At 46.6% G+C, this 16,201-nt stretch overlaps 1 protein-coding gene across 1 annotated transcript; it reads right to left on the reverse strand.

The window, feature by feature from the left end:
• Positions 1 to 12: 12 nt before the first annotated feature.
• Positions 13 to 13,320, reverse strand: LOC147251755 (uncharacterized). The gene is made up of 6 exons (XM_086219673.1): positions 10,842 to 13,320; positions 8,718 to 8,819; positions 3,146 to 3,202; positions 2,175 to 2,267; positions 1,070 to 1,255; positions 13 to 901 (listed from the first exon to the last, which is right to left on the reverse strand). Exons 1-6 carry the CDS (start codon positions 13,167 to 13,169, stop codon positions 764 to 766), a joined length of 2,904 nt encoding a protein of 967 aa, XP_086075799.1. The 5' UTR covers positions 13,170 to 13,320; the 3' UTR covers positions 13 to 763.
• Positions 13,321 to 16,201: the final 2,881 nt, after the last annotated feature.

Genomic DNA, 16,201 nt, shown 5'->3' on the forward strand with positions numbered 1-16,201 from the left:
TGTCACGTAGAAATATATGCAGCAGTTTTTATTTTTCAGTTCGAACATTTATCAGCAGCGTTTAAAAAAAACAAAACACAAACAAAACCTTCTTTTCAGCATCTTCTTCACGAGTCATGTTCAAAGTCCCAAACAGTAAAAAAGAACTATTTCATGGCAGCTTCTTTCACGCCATTTTTAAAGTGATTTTTTTTAAATTTTATTTTAAATTGACACAATACGTCTGAAACCCACACAGGCCTACAAATATCTCCCCAGAAGCTCCGCCCACAAACACGTGACTAGGCCACTAATATCATTCACATTACTGCACAGTCCACCACTGGGAGGCGTCAAATTGTGCTTTCAAATCACCTGCGGGGTCACGACCTCTTCCTGCACTCATGATCAGGACCGTCACTGGTGGGCCAGTTCAACTGCAAACCCAGACTCTGATGGCGTCCAACAGGATCAGCTTATCAGTGAGTGCTGATTTGTTGTGAGGTTTGTTGTAAAGGGTTGAATCACTCAGGGGATGATCGTGGCTCGCTTGTAGAACGGTGATCACACTCACCGTGACAACAACCGTAGCTGCACTGCAGACAGCTGGGGAGTTCATTCAGTCTCATAACCAGGCTCTAACTCATTCAGCTGCGAATGTGGACACTACATGGTTCAGCAGGCGTGGATTTGCGGTGTGGTCCTTGTAGTAGAGGGAAGCAGCGTGGGGCCTGCGGCCCGCCAGCCTCCGTGGCCCCGTGACGACAGCCGCTGGAGGTCGCTCTCACGTCTGTTCGCTTGGGCTCGTCTGCTGCTTGACAAGTTCATAGACATCGTCCGCTTTGCTCAGTCTCTCAAAGAAGGGGATGAGATCCAGGAGCTCGCTGTCCGACGTGTCGTCAAACCAGGACACCACGGGAACCTGCAGGAGGGAACTGGAAGGTCAGCGCCCGGACGCGGAACCAACAAAACAGAATTCAAAAAACATAATAGGGTCTTCGCCTGAAGTACCTTCAGGCTCAGGCCCTGATAAAAGAAACACTAAGTTGAATCTTCAGTGTACTACATGACAAGAATACCGATGGCGTACCGCGTTCTCTGGGTGGAAGATGTAGGAGGCTGGTGAGTTGTCGATGATGATGACCTTGTTCAGGTCTCTTCCTAAACGACTCAGGTCCTTGACGTAATTCCCTTTGTGGAAGACGCATGCTTCCCTGAAGAGACGGCTCCGGAACGCTCCGCCTTTATCCAGCACGTCCGACACGGGATCAGCGTACTGGAGCAGGAGGGACAGAGAAGCAACCTGAATACCACCCTACTCTTGTGCCAGCCGGGTGGTGCAGGAACAAGTCCCACAACTCCACCGTCGAGGGCTTTGAAGGAGTTGTCTGAGCCGGAAATAAAGGCTATGATGAACACCTGAAGGTTTGTCACCGCACTGCCTCAAAGATGGCCGTTGCTGTCCAGTAGCTAAACGAGACGGCGGAGGTCGTGACGGACATTGACGGAAGTTGTTTGTTCATCGCGTGACGTTGATGTTACATGCGTTTAGACTATAATTCATAAGAGTGGTGTTCATCAGCGGAAACGTCTCAATATTTGTTTGCTTTTCAGCAACCGTTCAGCGTAACGTTAGCCTCTGGTGGAGGGAGTCCACCGCGAGCCGACCATCAGCTGAGCTAAACTGCACACCGGCCAGATTTAGATGGATGACCCCGCCCACATGACTCAGCTAGACTGCAAACAACTAAATTTAAACCTGCACATAAATCTTTTCATTTGGCATGAATTTGAATGTATTCAACCACCAGTCTTTTCATTGCAGCGTTGAGAGTTTTTGTTTGATTAAAGACACAAAAGTAACTGAAGGACAAACACGCTGCTGTATGGCAAAGGCTCATGTGTTAGCCGCCATTTCACCATATAAACTGACAATATGCTTCTTCACCAGGCCAAAGATGAGCAGCATCTGACGGGACGGCGCCTCTATGCCAGCCCCTGCCTGCTCTCATAAAACCGTCTCCATGACTGAGGGTTTCTGCGTGAGCGCGACTGTAAATCACACGTACAAATGGCACCGAGCTTCCAGCCAGAGGGGAAAAAAAACAGGTGTCATTTTCCCCACGTTTGTTTGTGTCCAACGGTAATGAATTCAGCCTGCGGCTCCGTTTCAGCAACAGCAGCAGCATTCTGACCTTCGATAAACTGGCAGTGAACAAAACACACTCGAACATCTCTCCCATCCGCCTGAGGAATTCATCCACGTGGGGCCTCTTCAACACGTAAACCTGAGGAGACACACCAGAGCCAGAGATGAGGAGACTGCAGCCTCAACGCCAGGAGATGCACTCTTGATGTGTGTGTGTGGTTAATTGTTTGATGTGTGTCACTGCAGGTTGGATGTCCTCTGACAAGCGTGATGTTTTATGACTTTGAAACCAGATAAACTATCAAAATCTTGTGTTGTAAACCACGGACCTGAGCAAACACTCTCAGACTCACTTCTGGGTTTTAGGACACCGTGTTAAATACTGAGATTAAGAAGTGTTTCTCAGTGTGGACAAACACGTTCTCCACCCCTGCAGTTGCCTCCTTTAGTATGTTGATGCTGAAGGCACCAGATTAACGTTCCTGAGGTTCCTAACTGACTTCTACTAAGATGCCAGCAGCCTTGTTTCTGAACCAAGTCGTCCCAAATAGGCTTTCCCTGCTTGAACAAGCCTATCCTGGATTACTTGAAACAGACCCAGGCCCTTTGGGTAACAAGGACCGTCTGTCCTGTGGGAGGCCCCACACCACAGAATACAGTTACTGTGTGACTGCGGAATAAAACAAGCTACAGGTCAGATTGATGGCTGGTGGTTCCTTAGAGGCCTGCCAAGGTTCAGGCCACTGAAATAGCCGCCTGCTGTTAGGAGCCATCAGAGGAGAGGGCCACCGCGCCGTCAGGGCGCTAGCTCGGGGTTTCACTATGTCAGTCATTGAGGAATTTGTACATAATTAATTCAAGCCGTTCTGACTGTGTGGGCTAGAGTGCAAAGCACTTCAAATTGGGCTCTTCATCAATCCTGCACATTTTAAAAGTCAAGCAACATACCAACAATTCCCTGCCAGACTCTCGTCTTCCTTAATTGCGTTTAAACATGGAGCCTCATCAAAAGCTCACCTGGTGAACTGTTCCATCGATCTCCACAGGCAGGATAAAATCAGCATTGTTCACTGGCTGTTGAAAGGAAAGCAGGAGCAGATGAAGTATCGGATGCTGAAGTTCAGAGAGAGCACAACCTGAGGTGAACATGAAGGGGTCGTCTTTGTCATAAGACCTGGAAACTCAGCCTCACGGCATCTTTTAAATAGCACAAAACTGTAAATAATACCACACTTACCACTTCTATCAGGGAAACACGCCGGCACTACGGGATGCGACAAAGCTCATAAAATCGATGTGATTTATTGAGATGCTTACGTAAGTCTCAGATGTTTGCATCTCCAAATGCGTCGTCTATATTAAGGCATGACACCATGGTGTGAATCTGGATACGGGGAGGTGATGTAGCCAAGACCAAATGATTGGAAATCGGTCATAAATAGTGTGAGAATGCATCAACAAGTATTTCCAACAACCTTGTGTCCTGAGCCTGAGGGTTCAAATGTTTCAGGTGAAGATAACTTGAAAAAATGAAGATGGTAGAGCTACAGCACCCCGAGTGGGCTCCGAGAGTGTTGTCGCCGAGGAGAAGAGGAGAGGAATACCACCTGATGTTGCTGGGCAACAATAGCTGAAGTTCTTTTTAAGGTTCCTGAAAGCGAGAATTAGTATTTAAACCTCCAACCTGTGGCTAAAGTTTCTAGATAAAGTTTATGATGCCCAACTTAAGCTGTGGACCGTGAGCGCTGGCTACTGGGGAAGACAAGCTACGTTAGCTGTTCGTGCTAGTAGGACCTCATATCTCCCCCTGCACCTCATGTTTGACCACCACAGAGACTTTTGGGGGGGGGGGGGGCTGAGGAACATTCTGGTCTTTCGTACACTTCATTAACACGGGGAACAACTGTTGTACAGGACACAACTGTACATCATACATGTTGTAGAGGTATGCAGTCAGTTGTGAGTGACACTCAAAGACTGACCACAAAAAGAAAACAAATCATGTGCCAGCTGTAATTTGTGGACAACTGTTGTTCCTTGGAGGAACCCATGAGACTTAGGGCCACAGTTCTCAATGTCTCCACTCCGAGAGCAGCAGCAGGATTCCGGGCAGGAACCGTCTTTGTGGGATGAACAGAGATTTTCACTTTTCACCGTTTGACTTTGCCATTATTGGCCAAACAAGCCATGTTAGATGGATTCACCTTCAGGCTAGCAGCTGCTTGTAAACTAGCACACCCGCACTGTCGACTCAGACCTGTTAAGCAACAGGACGCCTTTTTCTTCCTACTCTGCATCTATGGAGATTCAACTTTGCCTACAAACACAACATCCAGCCTGTTGTTCAGCCGAGAGACCAGGTTATTTTGACCGTCGTTCTACTTGTGGATCGGCAGTGAATCCTCACGCCAACATCGTTAAGGGGAACTGATAAGCTGAGGTTGTTGGATCCCACACCTGTAATGCTTCAGCCTCATAAAACACGTGTTAGAAACCATCCTTGCCAAGCGTCCCAATCCTGGTTCTTTCACGCATGATTGGACGCACAAACACACCCACGCCAGTCTCCAATCATAGCAGGGGGACGGTGGACCTACCCCTCTCCCCTCTACCTGCCTTCCCTGGTGGGAGTCTGGCACCTGAGATTTATAAATCACCCCAGAGTGCCAAGATGACACCCCCTCTCTCACAGCTAGACACCCGCCTGAACCGGGTCTGGAAGGTTTGGTTCAACCTTTCCCTCAAGTGTTTTTCCCAGCATGATTTAGAATGTGGTGTTTTGTGGATAATTACATTAATCAGGTTGTTTAATCAGGCCGGAAAATTTCCACCAAACTCTGCAGAGAGGCTCAGCCGAATCCAAAGCTGCTTTCTTACGGTATTTTTAGTGCGCGTGTCAAATGAATAATCAATCCACCTCCCTCCAACGTAGAGTTGGACCCTGTTGACACATAACTACTGGCAATATCCAGTGACACCTTTTAGGACAGGCCGTGACTTGAGATGGACCACCACCACATGGCATCCGTTACATAATTTGTCGTGACACCATGGGCTTTGAGTTTTGGAGTTGATGACTTTGTTCACTAAATGTGACCATAAAAGGCATGAAATTAGTTATTTGCAGGCACAATAAAAATACGAATGCAATCTGAAAGTAGATTTACACACTGACTACTGCAGTTTTTGTTATAATCATTATTTTGATAAACATTAAGCAAATAAACTACTAAAAAGTGGGCGTTGGATGAAATGATCGGGACAGGAAAAAATGGTGAGCGATGATTAAAAAAAAAAAAAACATTTTTGATGCTTTTCCCCTCCAGACTGATGGCAGGTGGATGCTAGCGCAATGGAGGTGATCGTGGTCGTCTCAAGTCATATCAGTTCACGCCGTTGGCCCCAGTTCCAGTAATGTGCTGTTCCCACTCACCATACGATATATTGCTTCCTTGACCGGGGACAGTGTTTGTCTTTGATATGAGAGGCAGAAGGACGGAGTGCAGCTATCGCTTCCCAGCTGAAGGTGAAGTAATGCCCAAAGAAACTGGAGCCCTCCGAGCCGGACCCTCTCATGTGAAAGACAAACAGACTGTCCAGAGTCACAGAGGCAGTGGGGCTGAGACCGAGGATCGGTTCCCCACTGAAAGCTCTTGGAACTGAGGCAAAATGCAAGGGAGTACGGAGATAGTCTGAGGCCATGTTCAGACCTGGCATGAACATGTGTCTGGAGTCATATGATCAAAACGGGACAAGTCTGCAGACGTGAGTTCACACCTGGCATCTAATTCGATTCAAGGAGATATCGTCATGTTTGGATGATCTGGATGGAGTAGTAATTGTAGAAGCTGATGGCGGAGAGAACGAGAGACCGTTGGATGGGCTGGATTGTCTTTTAACAACTGAGAGCCCTGCATAAACTGCATCAATCTGGGAAGTAAAAGGAAAGAAGGCTAACGTCAATGCATGCGTCTAGTCCTTTGCTGGTGGGCCAAGCCGCCCAAGACCTTTGATCTATGTAAGTTTATTGCATTTATAGAGCACAACACACAAACGAGACACATTTATGAGGAATCTAAAACCAAAAGGATTCGATTTTGCACATGATTTGAAGATAAAAGGTTTCTTTAGAGCGCATTGCCAGACTCAGCATGTTTATTCCAGAGCTATTCCAGGGTCTGCTACAGAAAAAAAAAACCCGTCCTCAGCCTTCTTTGTCCACAAACACGGCACTGCAAATGCGCCCTGGTGGGAGGGTGTAAGGGGTCCTGTGGTGATGTAGGTAAGAACTGAGATGTCAGAGCAGGATAATGGAGAGTAGTAAACGATTAAAAAGGACTTTGAAACATTTCCTGAGGTGAATAAGGAGCCAGCAAAGATGGGGGTGATGGGGGGCAACTAGGCAGTTGTGTTCTGAATCAGTTCAGTGCTGTGAATGAGAACCGGAAGCTCAAAGATACCCAAGTATGTACCTGAATGATTCTTGCTAGGTAGCAGCTAGTGAAGGAAGCGAGTGCCTGATGTTGGAGACAGTTCTGAGCTGGGAGAAGCTGGACCAGACAACAGAATCCACCTGCCTGTGAAAGCATGGATGACGATCAATCATGAAACCCAGGCTATTGGCGTGTACACTGACATGGGTGGAAAACTGCGGGGGAGGCCAAAGAGAAGGATCTCTATCCTGACCTCATTTAACTGAAGGAAATTATGTGACAACCATAAAATTTAATATCTTGGAGACAGTTGGTAGAAACACTTGGTCGTTGAATTACATCAGCCTAGTTTGGAGAATTGAGGGTCCTGTGTATCCACGTTAGTGAAAAGAAATTTGAAAAATCTAGATGATTTTTCTGGGAACGTACAGACTGAGAAGAAAGTGGACCTAAAACAGAACCCTGAGAGTCTGGATTAACCTCGTCCCCTCTTGAACCTTCTTGCTGGGGGGGCCACAGTGCTGACCACTGCCATTCGAATCTAAAATGAAATCTCTTTATTTTGCCCTATTAGACATTTGCGTGAAATGTTGACACGATCATTTTAGGAATTCTTGAGTTACAGTTTGTCAGGTTTGTGAGGGAAACTGAGCCCAAATGGAGTGTAGAAAAGGTATTTATTCAAAAAAGGCAAACACAACACAGGGAGTTCAAAGTCCAACAGAAGAAAAAACAAGGTATCAACTAAAAGGGTCAACAGGCTGAAGTCCCAAACATTCTCAGAATCAAAGTACCAACGAAAAGAAGTTCACCGCAAGGACGGGAAAAAAAAAGGAATTACAGGAAACACGGCGGCGCAGGGAACACAACATGGAGAATGACCATGAAAAAGCCAATGGGAAACAGAGGTTAAAGACACGAGGTGGTTAAAGACACAGGTGGTGCAGTCATACACAGGTGAGACACATGAGGTAATCACAGCAGGGAGCACACAGGAAGACAAGGCCTGAATTTCAAAATAAAACAGGAACTAAAGACAGACCGAGACAAGCGGGCGCGCACAGGAAGACAGAACACAAACCACAAAATAAAGCAGGAAATCAAGACACGGACTATGACACAGGTAAGAGTGCTTAGTCACCTATCGACCATCAGCTTTGACCTCCAAATTCTGATCTCTTCCTACTTAATTTCAAGCTACTAAATTAAAGGAATTCCCTCAAAATTCCTAAGATACTGTCTTGGTGACGATGGGACAGACAGATGGACGGACAACCGTTATGACATCATAATGTCACCAGCGCAAAGGCATTAAAAAAATACAACGATAAGGAACATTGAAGGAGGACAATGACCAGGACGCTTCAAGTGCATGTAAAAACAGCCGCACGCTAGAGATCCATCCAGAAAATTCATTTAAATCTTGATTTATGGTGACACCAAAGAATTTGATGTTGTTGTGGGGAGAAACAGCTCAGTAGGACTCCTTCCCCCACGGTTCCCACCACGGCACGCCGAGGTGATCAAGCAACAGCTACTTGCCTCATATTCCAGTTATATTTCTAAAACCAAAATTCCCTGCTTCAAGATAAATGGACTCTTTCTACAACCACGTAAAATCAATGTGTGTTTATTTTTGCATTTGCGTGTTTGAATTGTGGATTATTTCTTTAAAATGCTGTAAAAAAAAAAAAATTCAATTGCATCAATCACTCAACTGCAATGATACGTCTTTCAGGCAAGTTCTTAATTCCTTTAGCACAAATATCTATCAAATTGTTCATGAATATCACTTGTACAGACTGGAATCAAATAAATGATCAATTACTGATAGGAATCATTCACGTGCTGGTTTTCCAACCTCGTGCACCAACAGCGAGGGAGAGATTTCTATGCCACATCAACAGCATTTCTATGCTCAGGCGCACGCCTTGGGCAGATTTTAAGGTAAATTAATTTCAAATTATGAAATAAAACAGAAATTTTGCATCGCTTGAAGGAGGACAAACGAGGAGATGTTCCTGGGACGTCACGCTAACAAATATTACAGAAAAAAAAAAATCACACTTTGGATTCCAGGTCTGCTGCTACCAGTGTAGCATGTGCTGAAGCCATAATACATTACAAGGTAAAGGTTACACTGAAAAATTACTCACCTTAAAGGAACTATGCACTAATGTTTCATCCAAATCAATGACCACACAGATCTTCCCTGCATCGTTTGACTCCAGCTGTGGGAGCAATGGTTTTGCTGGTTCCTGCAAGTGAAAAGAGAGTAAAGACCTAAAATTCAGTTTTAGCTCCATTTCTCCTGATCGAAGAGTTAATAAGAGCTGCAGCTACAAAGTCCGGTCAGTCCCATTTGAATTACGTTACCTTCTCATGAGGTTGTTAGTTGTGTGTGCCTGAGCTTTTATTCAACTGACACTGATTTTTGGACAGCCCGGTGGTGCAGTGGTCCTCACGGTGGCCCCCCAGCAAGAAGGTTGTGGGTGGAGCCCCGGCTGCAGCACGGGGTCTTTCTGGGTGAGTCTCCATGTTCTCCCTGTTCCTGCTGGGTTCTCTCTGGTACTCCAGCTTCCTCCACAGTCCAAAGACATCAAGAGGGACCAGGTTAATCCAGACTCTAAATTGACCGTAGGCGTGGCTGGGAGAGCCAATGGTTGTCTGTCTCTATGTGTTGGCCCTGCCATGGACTGGTGACCTGTCCAGGGGGAAGGCTGCTGGGATAGGCTCCACCCCCACCACCCTCAACAGGATAAGTGGTAGAAAATGGATGGATGGACTTTCATCACTGAGGACGACATTTTGGTTGGACCCCTTCAAAGAGCAGTTTGAGGGTTCACTCTGGGCTCTCACCGGGGGCCGCACCCACCGCCACATGGTTTTCATCCATCCCCCGTGCTGATTTGGTCGTTTTACCTGAATGTGGTGCTTCTATTGGCTACTGAGCTTTTGTGCCCGTTAACAATTTAACCCAAAACTCCAGTAGCTGCTTTTCAGCTTCTATAAGGTGCACCTCATGGTGAAGATTCCCTGACTGGAGGGTTTCTGGCCTGGTACCAGCGGTTATCATGATGATGTAGGGATGTGACAGATAATCAAGAGTCTGCCAGGGTGTTTTATTTTGAAAACTGACCAGATGCTTTGCCACTCTTGTGTCTGACCTCCTGCTGAATCTGCTCCCGTCAAAAATAGCCTGGGTGTGTATTTTTAGCAGAGAAGAGCTGCTTCTGGGAATCTTTTGAAACACGCTGCAGGGCGTCCAGTAGACTCACACTATCGTCTAGACCCGGTGGGATCAAGACTTGGTTTTAGGGGTTAAATTTGGAATCGGGTTCAGGTTCAGCTGGGGTTAGGCTAAGGGGCTGCGGAATGCATTATGTCAATGAATCTCATCACATCACTGTATGCATCTCTTGTCACTTGAGAGACTGAACTGTGTTGTGGCGTTTTAATGACGGTTTACAGGAAACCTTGGACGCCACAGCTGCTGCCCTGTTGATGGAGCATGTTTATTCCACCGTCCTGCGTCTCGTCCTTCAACAAGTAGTCAGAGATCAGTGTTCCTTAATGCCGATCAGATTCTTGAAACAACTCCTAATGGCTTGACAGGCTGTGTGACTGAGAACTCATGCTTGTGTTGAATCACATGAGGAATCTGACACAGATATCGTAGCATCTCTCAGGTTGAAATCACAACTCACTCACTGCCACAGTAGCACAGGAATGCACCATTATTTTAGTGAAATACAGTTCTTGGCCATCCTCCCCAGAACCAGGCAAGATGATGGACCCTCTTCTCATCTCTCAGCTGTATTAAAGAGCTGGACACCAGGCTAGCGTTAATGTAAATGAATGCTAGAGGGTGAGAAGAGTTAGCATACCTCCGTCAACAGTCACTTTTCCTCACATTTAAACCTCTAAAATGTGATGAGTTCAGAATCAGATGCAGTTGGAACCAACCAAACGAGGAAGAGGAGCGCCACTGCTGGATGAACCAACAGCCTGAACCTGATCCAACTGGTGAAGTTTCACAGAGGTATGCTAACACTTCTTATCCACTACCATTCGTTGTGCTAAGCTAACTAGCGTGGATCTCAGCTCCCGAATGCAACCCAGACGAGGGAAGGTCCTAAACTTGTTGTCTGGCTCTTAGATGGATAATAAGCAAATTTAAAAAAAAAAAATTAAATGTTTAATTTCAATTAAAAGAACAGACCAAATTTTTGCATTTCTTCAAACACACATTCATGGCCTCAGTATTGAGACGTAAATACCTGCTCGATAGGGGAGATGCAGTATTCGCATTCGCAGGGCTCGTTGGATTCCTCCTCGCTGTCTTCCTCATCTGTCACCTCGGCCTTCCTGCCCTGCACCAGAGCGTCCTTCCCCTCAGCCTCAGCCTGCTCGGACGCCACGCTGTGAATAATGTCTGACGGTGCTATTGAGATTTCATTCAAGTCATCATGGGATTCTTCAGCTTGTGCCGCAGCCAAGCGTCCCTCACTCAGGTCCACGAGTTCAACGGTTTCTCCCTCGTCTTCTCCCTCGTTTCTAGAAGGATCCCCAGGAGCTTTTTCTTGGATTTTCTCATCATCTGGTCTTCCTGCTATGATAAATCCATTCAGCGTTTGTTTGGTGGATGTCTGAATGCTTTTAATCTGATATGCAAAATATTCCTCTGCGCCCAAGTCAAATATCTCATTTTCTGTCAGGGACCAATATGGCTCCCTCTCTGAACACGCACTAAATTCATCATAAGTGTAGACTGGCTGCTCTTCATCAGGCTCTTTGTCATGGATGACAGTCATAGATGTGTTCTCAGCAGGACACTTTGGAATCTCAGAGATCCTGTCTTCGTATGCGTCCCCTCCGACAGAGATGTCCTCAGCGAACGGCGCGCACATGCTGTCCTCCTCACCGGCGGAGAGGGAGCCCTCAGACTCTTTAGCAAACACTTCTTCTCCCTCACAGGTGTCTTCATCTTCCCCCAATTCACATTTTGCGTAATTCTCTCCATAAAAGTCAGTGTCAGAATAAGTAAATTCATTTTCTCCAAATTCGTCCTCTGCTAAACTTGAGTCCGAGTCTTCCTTCCAGTTTTTAGGTCGTTCCGCTGATTCAGCTCTCAGATTTGCATCTCCGTCATCTTCACCTGCTTCCTCAAGAGCATCAAAACATGTTTCCCGCAAATTGGGTTCCTCAGATTCTTTACATTTATTTTTGGGGTGTTGGTGGACGTACAGGTGGTCATGCATGTCTCCCCCATCGAAGCAGGAGATGTAATGTTGCCTGAGTGCAAAAGCGTGCCTGTGATTATCATCTCTGTCAAAGAAATCATAGAAATCCATAGCAACATCAACAGTGGGACTTTCCTTCTCCTCAGTCACACTTTCGTTCACATCGCTCTCTTCTATGTCTTCATCCTCTTCAAAAGATTCCCACGGGGTCTGCTCATCACTGGAATCCTCCTCGGCCTCCTTTTCAGATTCCGTGGATGAATCCGAGCAGGTATCTGAGGGAATACTGCCATCCAGACATGTCTTGAAGGACTTTGTTTCGACAGAAGAGCAGTCGGAGGAGCCATCCTCGAAAAACACTGTTGCATCAGAGTTGGTCTCCTCCGGTGCGGCATGTTGTTGAGTCGTTTCATACTCTGAGTGATACGTTAACGCGTCAAATTTACTAGTGTCTCTCATGTGCTTCTCGCAGCACTCACTCGCAAAGGAGACGTGTTCGCTGTCATCAAAACAGACTTTTACTGGACTCCCGAAACGCAAACCAGTCACATCTTCGGATTTGATGCAGGACTCTTCATCTCTGGCTTCCGTTTCATCTTGGTTTCCTTCTGCTGGATAATTCTCATCTTCACATTCAATCTGACTATACTCGCAAAGTTCTGCTTCACAGTCCGATAAGTCCACCGAGTCAGAGGTGATGTCACATTTCTCAGAGTCTTCTGTCGATGGCTCTGAGTCAAAGCTTTCGTACTGCAGAGCAGACGGCTGGTAGTGTTGCAGCAGCTCGGGTGTGAAATCAGACATTTCAAACTGGCCAAAACTGTCACAGTTCCCTTCTGATTTACCAGCCTCGAAGCCAAAAGGCTCAGCGAGCGAACGTTGCTGAAATAATTGGAGGTGTTCTGCACAGTGTTCACAGGGAGGACAACATGCACAAGCTAAACTATGATTAGCACAGTGCCCGGAGGACTCACAAGCTTTGAAACACTCACAGTGTCGAGCGCATTCATCGAATGGCTGACTTAACCCCAGAGTCTCACACTCGTCGTCCAGGCTCTCGTCAGATTCTAAAAATGCATCGCTCGCTGAGTATTGTTCAAAGTCGTCTGGGTGTCCATTGAAGTAGGCGCAGGGTTCATCTGGGAAGTCTCTGCTGCCGCGATGCTCCAGGCAAAGTGTCTTCATGTCTCCACAGTCAACAGTCTGGTCAGTATATTCCACAAGGACCTTCATGTCAAGAGCAGCACTTCCTGGTGAAGGGCCACTTAAGTCTGCAGCTTCTGTTAATTTAGGAACTTGCTCAGTAAGCATGGCTCGAGTGGACGGTGCCTCGTCTCTAGTCTGCTCAACGCTCTCCAGATACATCAGGGCTTCTCTGTCTTTAGAGTTTACGCTCCATGCGTGAGGTCAGACTCTTGCAGTCTCTTGTGGTCGTGCAGAAACGACTCGCAGGTAAGCTGTAGCATCCATGCAGGGACGACCTCGTCAGAGAAGGTGGGGGGAGTCAGCGAGACCGCAGCCTGTCTGGGTGAGAGCAACAGCAACAGGAGCAGCATGCACTTTGACACAACAGGTTGTCACAACCAAAACTGAGACTAGCACTTGACTCCTCCCCCGCTTTGCCAGAGACCAGGCAATTTATTTTGGGATCTTGGAGAGACTCGACAAATAACTCCTGGAATATCAAATCTCTATAAAAGGCTGAACTAAGGCGGAAATCTGAACCGGACACCTGATTCCAACTCGCCCACATGATATTGAGTCCAGATTTGCCAAATGCCAGTTTGCCTTCCAATAATCAGTTAATCCACCGGAGGTGTCCAGAAATCCTAAATCAGAGGATGAGCAAACATCAAGAACACTTAGACTGATAAAAGTATTCCATCTGTTACTGAAATGTCTGAGAACAAACCAAGGAGGTAAAACCAGAGGCACGCGTGACTCGTGTGGCACCGAGTTCTGCTGTAGCTCCTGGTGGTTTTAGAACTTCAGAACGCCTTATTCTCCCAGTCATATTCTTCTGTTTACACTTTTTTTTCCGCCCTTCTCGTGACCTCCCTTCAAAGTCTAAACATGGAGTACTTCTCGACACGGCGGCAGCACATTAGCTGGCAGCCCAGCAGAGATGCTCCTCAGAAACATGTGTTTTACACATCACATGGCCATCAATCATGAGAGCGAGTGTGAGAAAGCCGATATGACAGGGAAGAGCGAGGGAGAGATGGACCTGCTCCTGAGGACCATTTTCCTCCCCCAGTAGGGGGGCATTGGTGTTTCTCTGGAGTTAGCTCTTTGACCTGGACAGCACAAGAGAACAGGCTCCCGCTGTGAGGGCTCTGTCAGGAGGGAGCTTTATTGGCAGCAGCCACAGACCAGGAGGAGACCTGATGCTCGCATCCGTCCCCCGTGACGGCGTTGATGCAGTGCTGATTTGCATTTTGCCATTTCAACCGTGGCTGAAACCCGAGCCGCTGATGTCTTTCCTCCGTGGTTGTGACGCTACAGCTCCTAAAGTGAGATGGTTTGGTAAACAGAGGGATCAGAATGATTTATCCTCCCTGCACAAGTGCTCCGCTTGTATTAAACATTCAGCAGGGATTACCTTGAGTTTGCAGATCCAGCTTCCCCCACACACCAACCAAAGCTCGTTAGACGGATCAGTCTCAATGTGCTGCAGGTGTGGACGTGAGTGGATGAATGGATGAGTGGATGAGTGATGAATCAATCAGCCCTATGTCGACTATGAATGGATAAATAAAAGTGTAGTATAGAGAAAATGTATCGTGGTTTCCCTCCACTGACAAGGTCATGTGATCGGCAGCGTTGGTTTGTCTTTTAGCAGGATGAATTCCAAATGTCTGGGACGGATTTTGATGAATTTAAGTTCAACAGTCGGTTAGATGTTGGAACTGATCAAGTTCTGATGATGTCATATCACCTCGGCGCAGGTATGAACACTCCAGGTTCCCCCTGAGCATGTGAGGTCCAGAGCGCCAGCCCCAAACGTGGTGTAAAGTCACAGAAACCTTCAGTCACCAGAATCCAAGCGAACATTTGTACACAAATTTGAAGGAGTTTTGCACAAACGGGACTAAAACGACCACTTTTTGATTGTCTTTGCTGTGCAGACGCCACAGAGGGCTGCAGCCTCCGTGACGCAACACCAGAACATCATTACAAACCAGCAGGCAGCACAATAATCAATCATAGTGATTCCCTTGTTCTCATTATTGATGGAGGCCACTATTCTGGTCACACCAACAGGCCGTCTCAGCCTCCCGCCGTGTCACGGCGTCAGTGTGGTAAGTGATCGGTGCATCGCTCCTGCTGGGGCTGTCATTTTATCAGCTGGACTCCTGCTGTTTCCTGACGTGTTGTGTCTCACTATTTTAGATGTGCAGCAGAAACTTCAAACACGTTACATAACAAAGTATGACGCTGCCATCCGGCCAAACATAGTCCAACGAAGACGCGCAGCGGATGGTGACGACGCTTCCTACTAATTCAGTGTATATAAGAGGTTCATCAGCAAGGATTCTCTGAAAAGCTATGAAGAAAATATGTACAATAATCCAACTGCAGGCTCTTATCCACATTTATAACATCTGATACACACCAGGCTTGTACACACACACACACACACACACACACACACACACACACACACACACACACGTAACAGCCATCAGCTGCCAGTGTTGATACGTGAGAGTGATGCGGCTGGCAGTCACAGTGCCATCACTTCCCCTCAGATTATGTCATTTGTACTGCATTTCTATTGATTATTTTAACTCCAGGATCGTGGATCAAACTGATCGATTTGCGGTTGAGTGAGTTTAACACCAGCGGGCTGTTTTTGGTTTTTTTTTCCTGTCAGATCCAGGGATGATCTGATTTGAGGGGGCGGTCCGTTGAGCTTGATGTGTGACATCACAAATCATCTGAAAGTTCAACCACCGCTGAGAACCACAGCAGGAGGAGACGTGCTGAGTCCAGCTGCTCGGGGCCAGAGACGAGAAAGAATTTACACATTTACGTTTTCTGAAATGTGTCATAGGATGAAGGTGCACTTACAGGAGTAGAAATTTGTGTTTTGGGGTCAAAAATCATTCCAGAAGGAGCTCATAATGTGTCTTTAGGTGTCTTTACATGTGTTAATACATGTGTAGAGGGGGTCTTTTAATATTTTTAATATTTCATTAAAAAAAACATTATTTACTTGTTTCAGGCTTTTTAAGGATTTTTTGTGGGTTGGTTTGTTTTAATGGGTGTTTTTTGTGTGTGTGTGTGTGGTGTGTGTGTGTGTAATTTCTATCAGACCATCTGTGTAGACACACACTGAGGAGGAAGACACGCCAGTTCTGGCTGTTTTGCTCTGACAGTTTTATACATACCAG

Source organism: Aulostomus chinensis, chromosome 12, assembly GCF_037954235.1.
Source record: "Aulostomus chinensis isolate RoL2024-O1b breed Wild chromosome 12, RoL_Achi_v1.0, whole genome shotgun sequence".
NCBI classification, from domain to species: Eukaryota; Metazoa; Chordata; class Actinopteri; order Syngnathiformes; family Aulostomidae; genus Aulostomus; species Aulostomus chinensis.

What these genes read in the sequence shown, in the direction of transcription:
- LOC147251755 (XM_086219673.1), bottom strand. Translation starts at nt 13,169, where the DNA reads ATGTATCTGGAGAGCGTTGAGCAGACTAGAGACGAGGCACCGTCCACT. An exon ending in TCACTGCCAGTTTATCGAAG is followed by an intron (nt 1,256 to 2,174) that starts GTCAGAATGCTG and finishes CTCCTGCTCCAG; the next exon opens with TACGCTGATCCCGTGTCGGA. An exon ending in TCTTCCACCCAGAGAACGCG is followed by an intron (nt 902 to 1,069) that starts GTACGCCATCGG and finishes TCCCTCCTGCAG; the next exon opens with GTTCCCGTGGTGTCCTGGTT.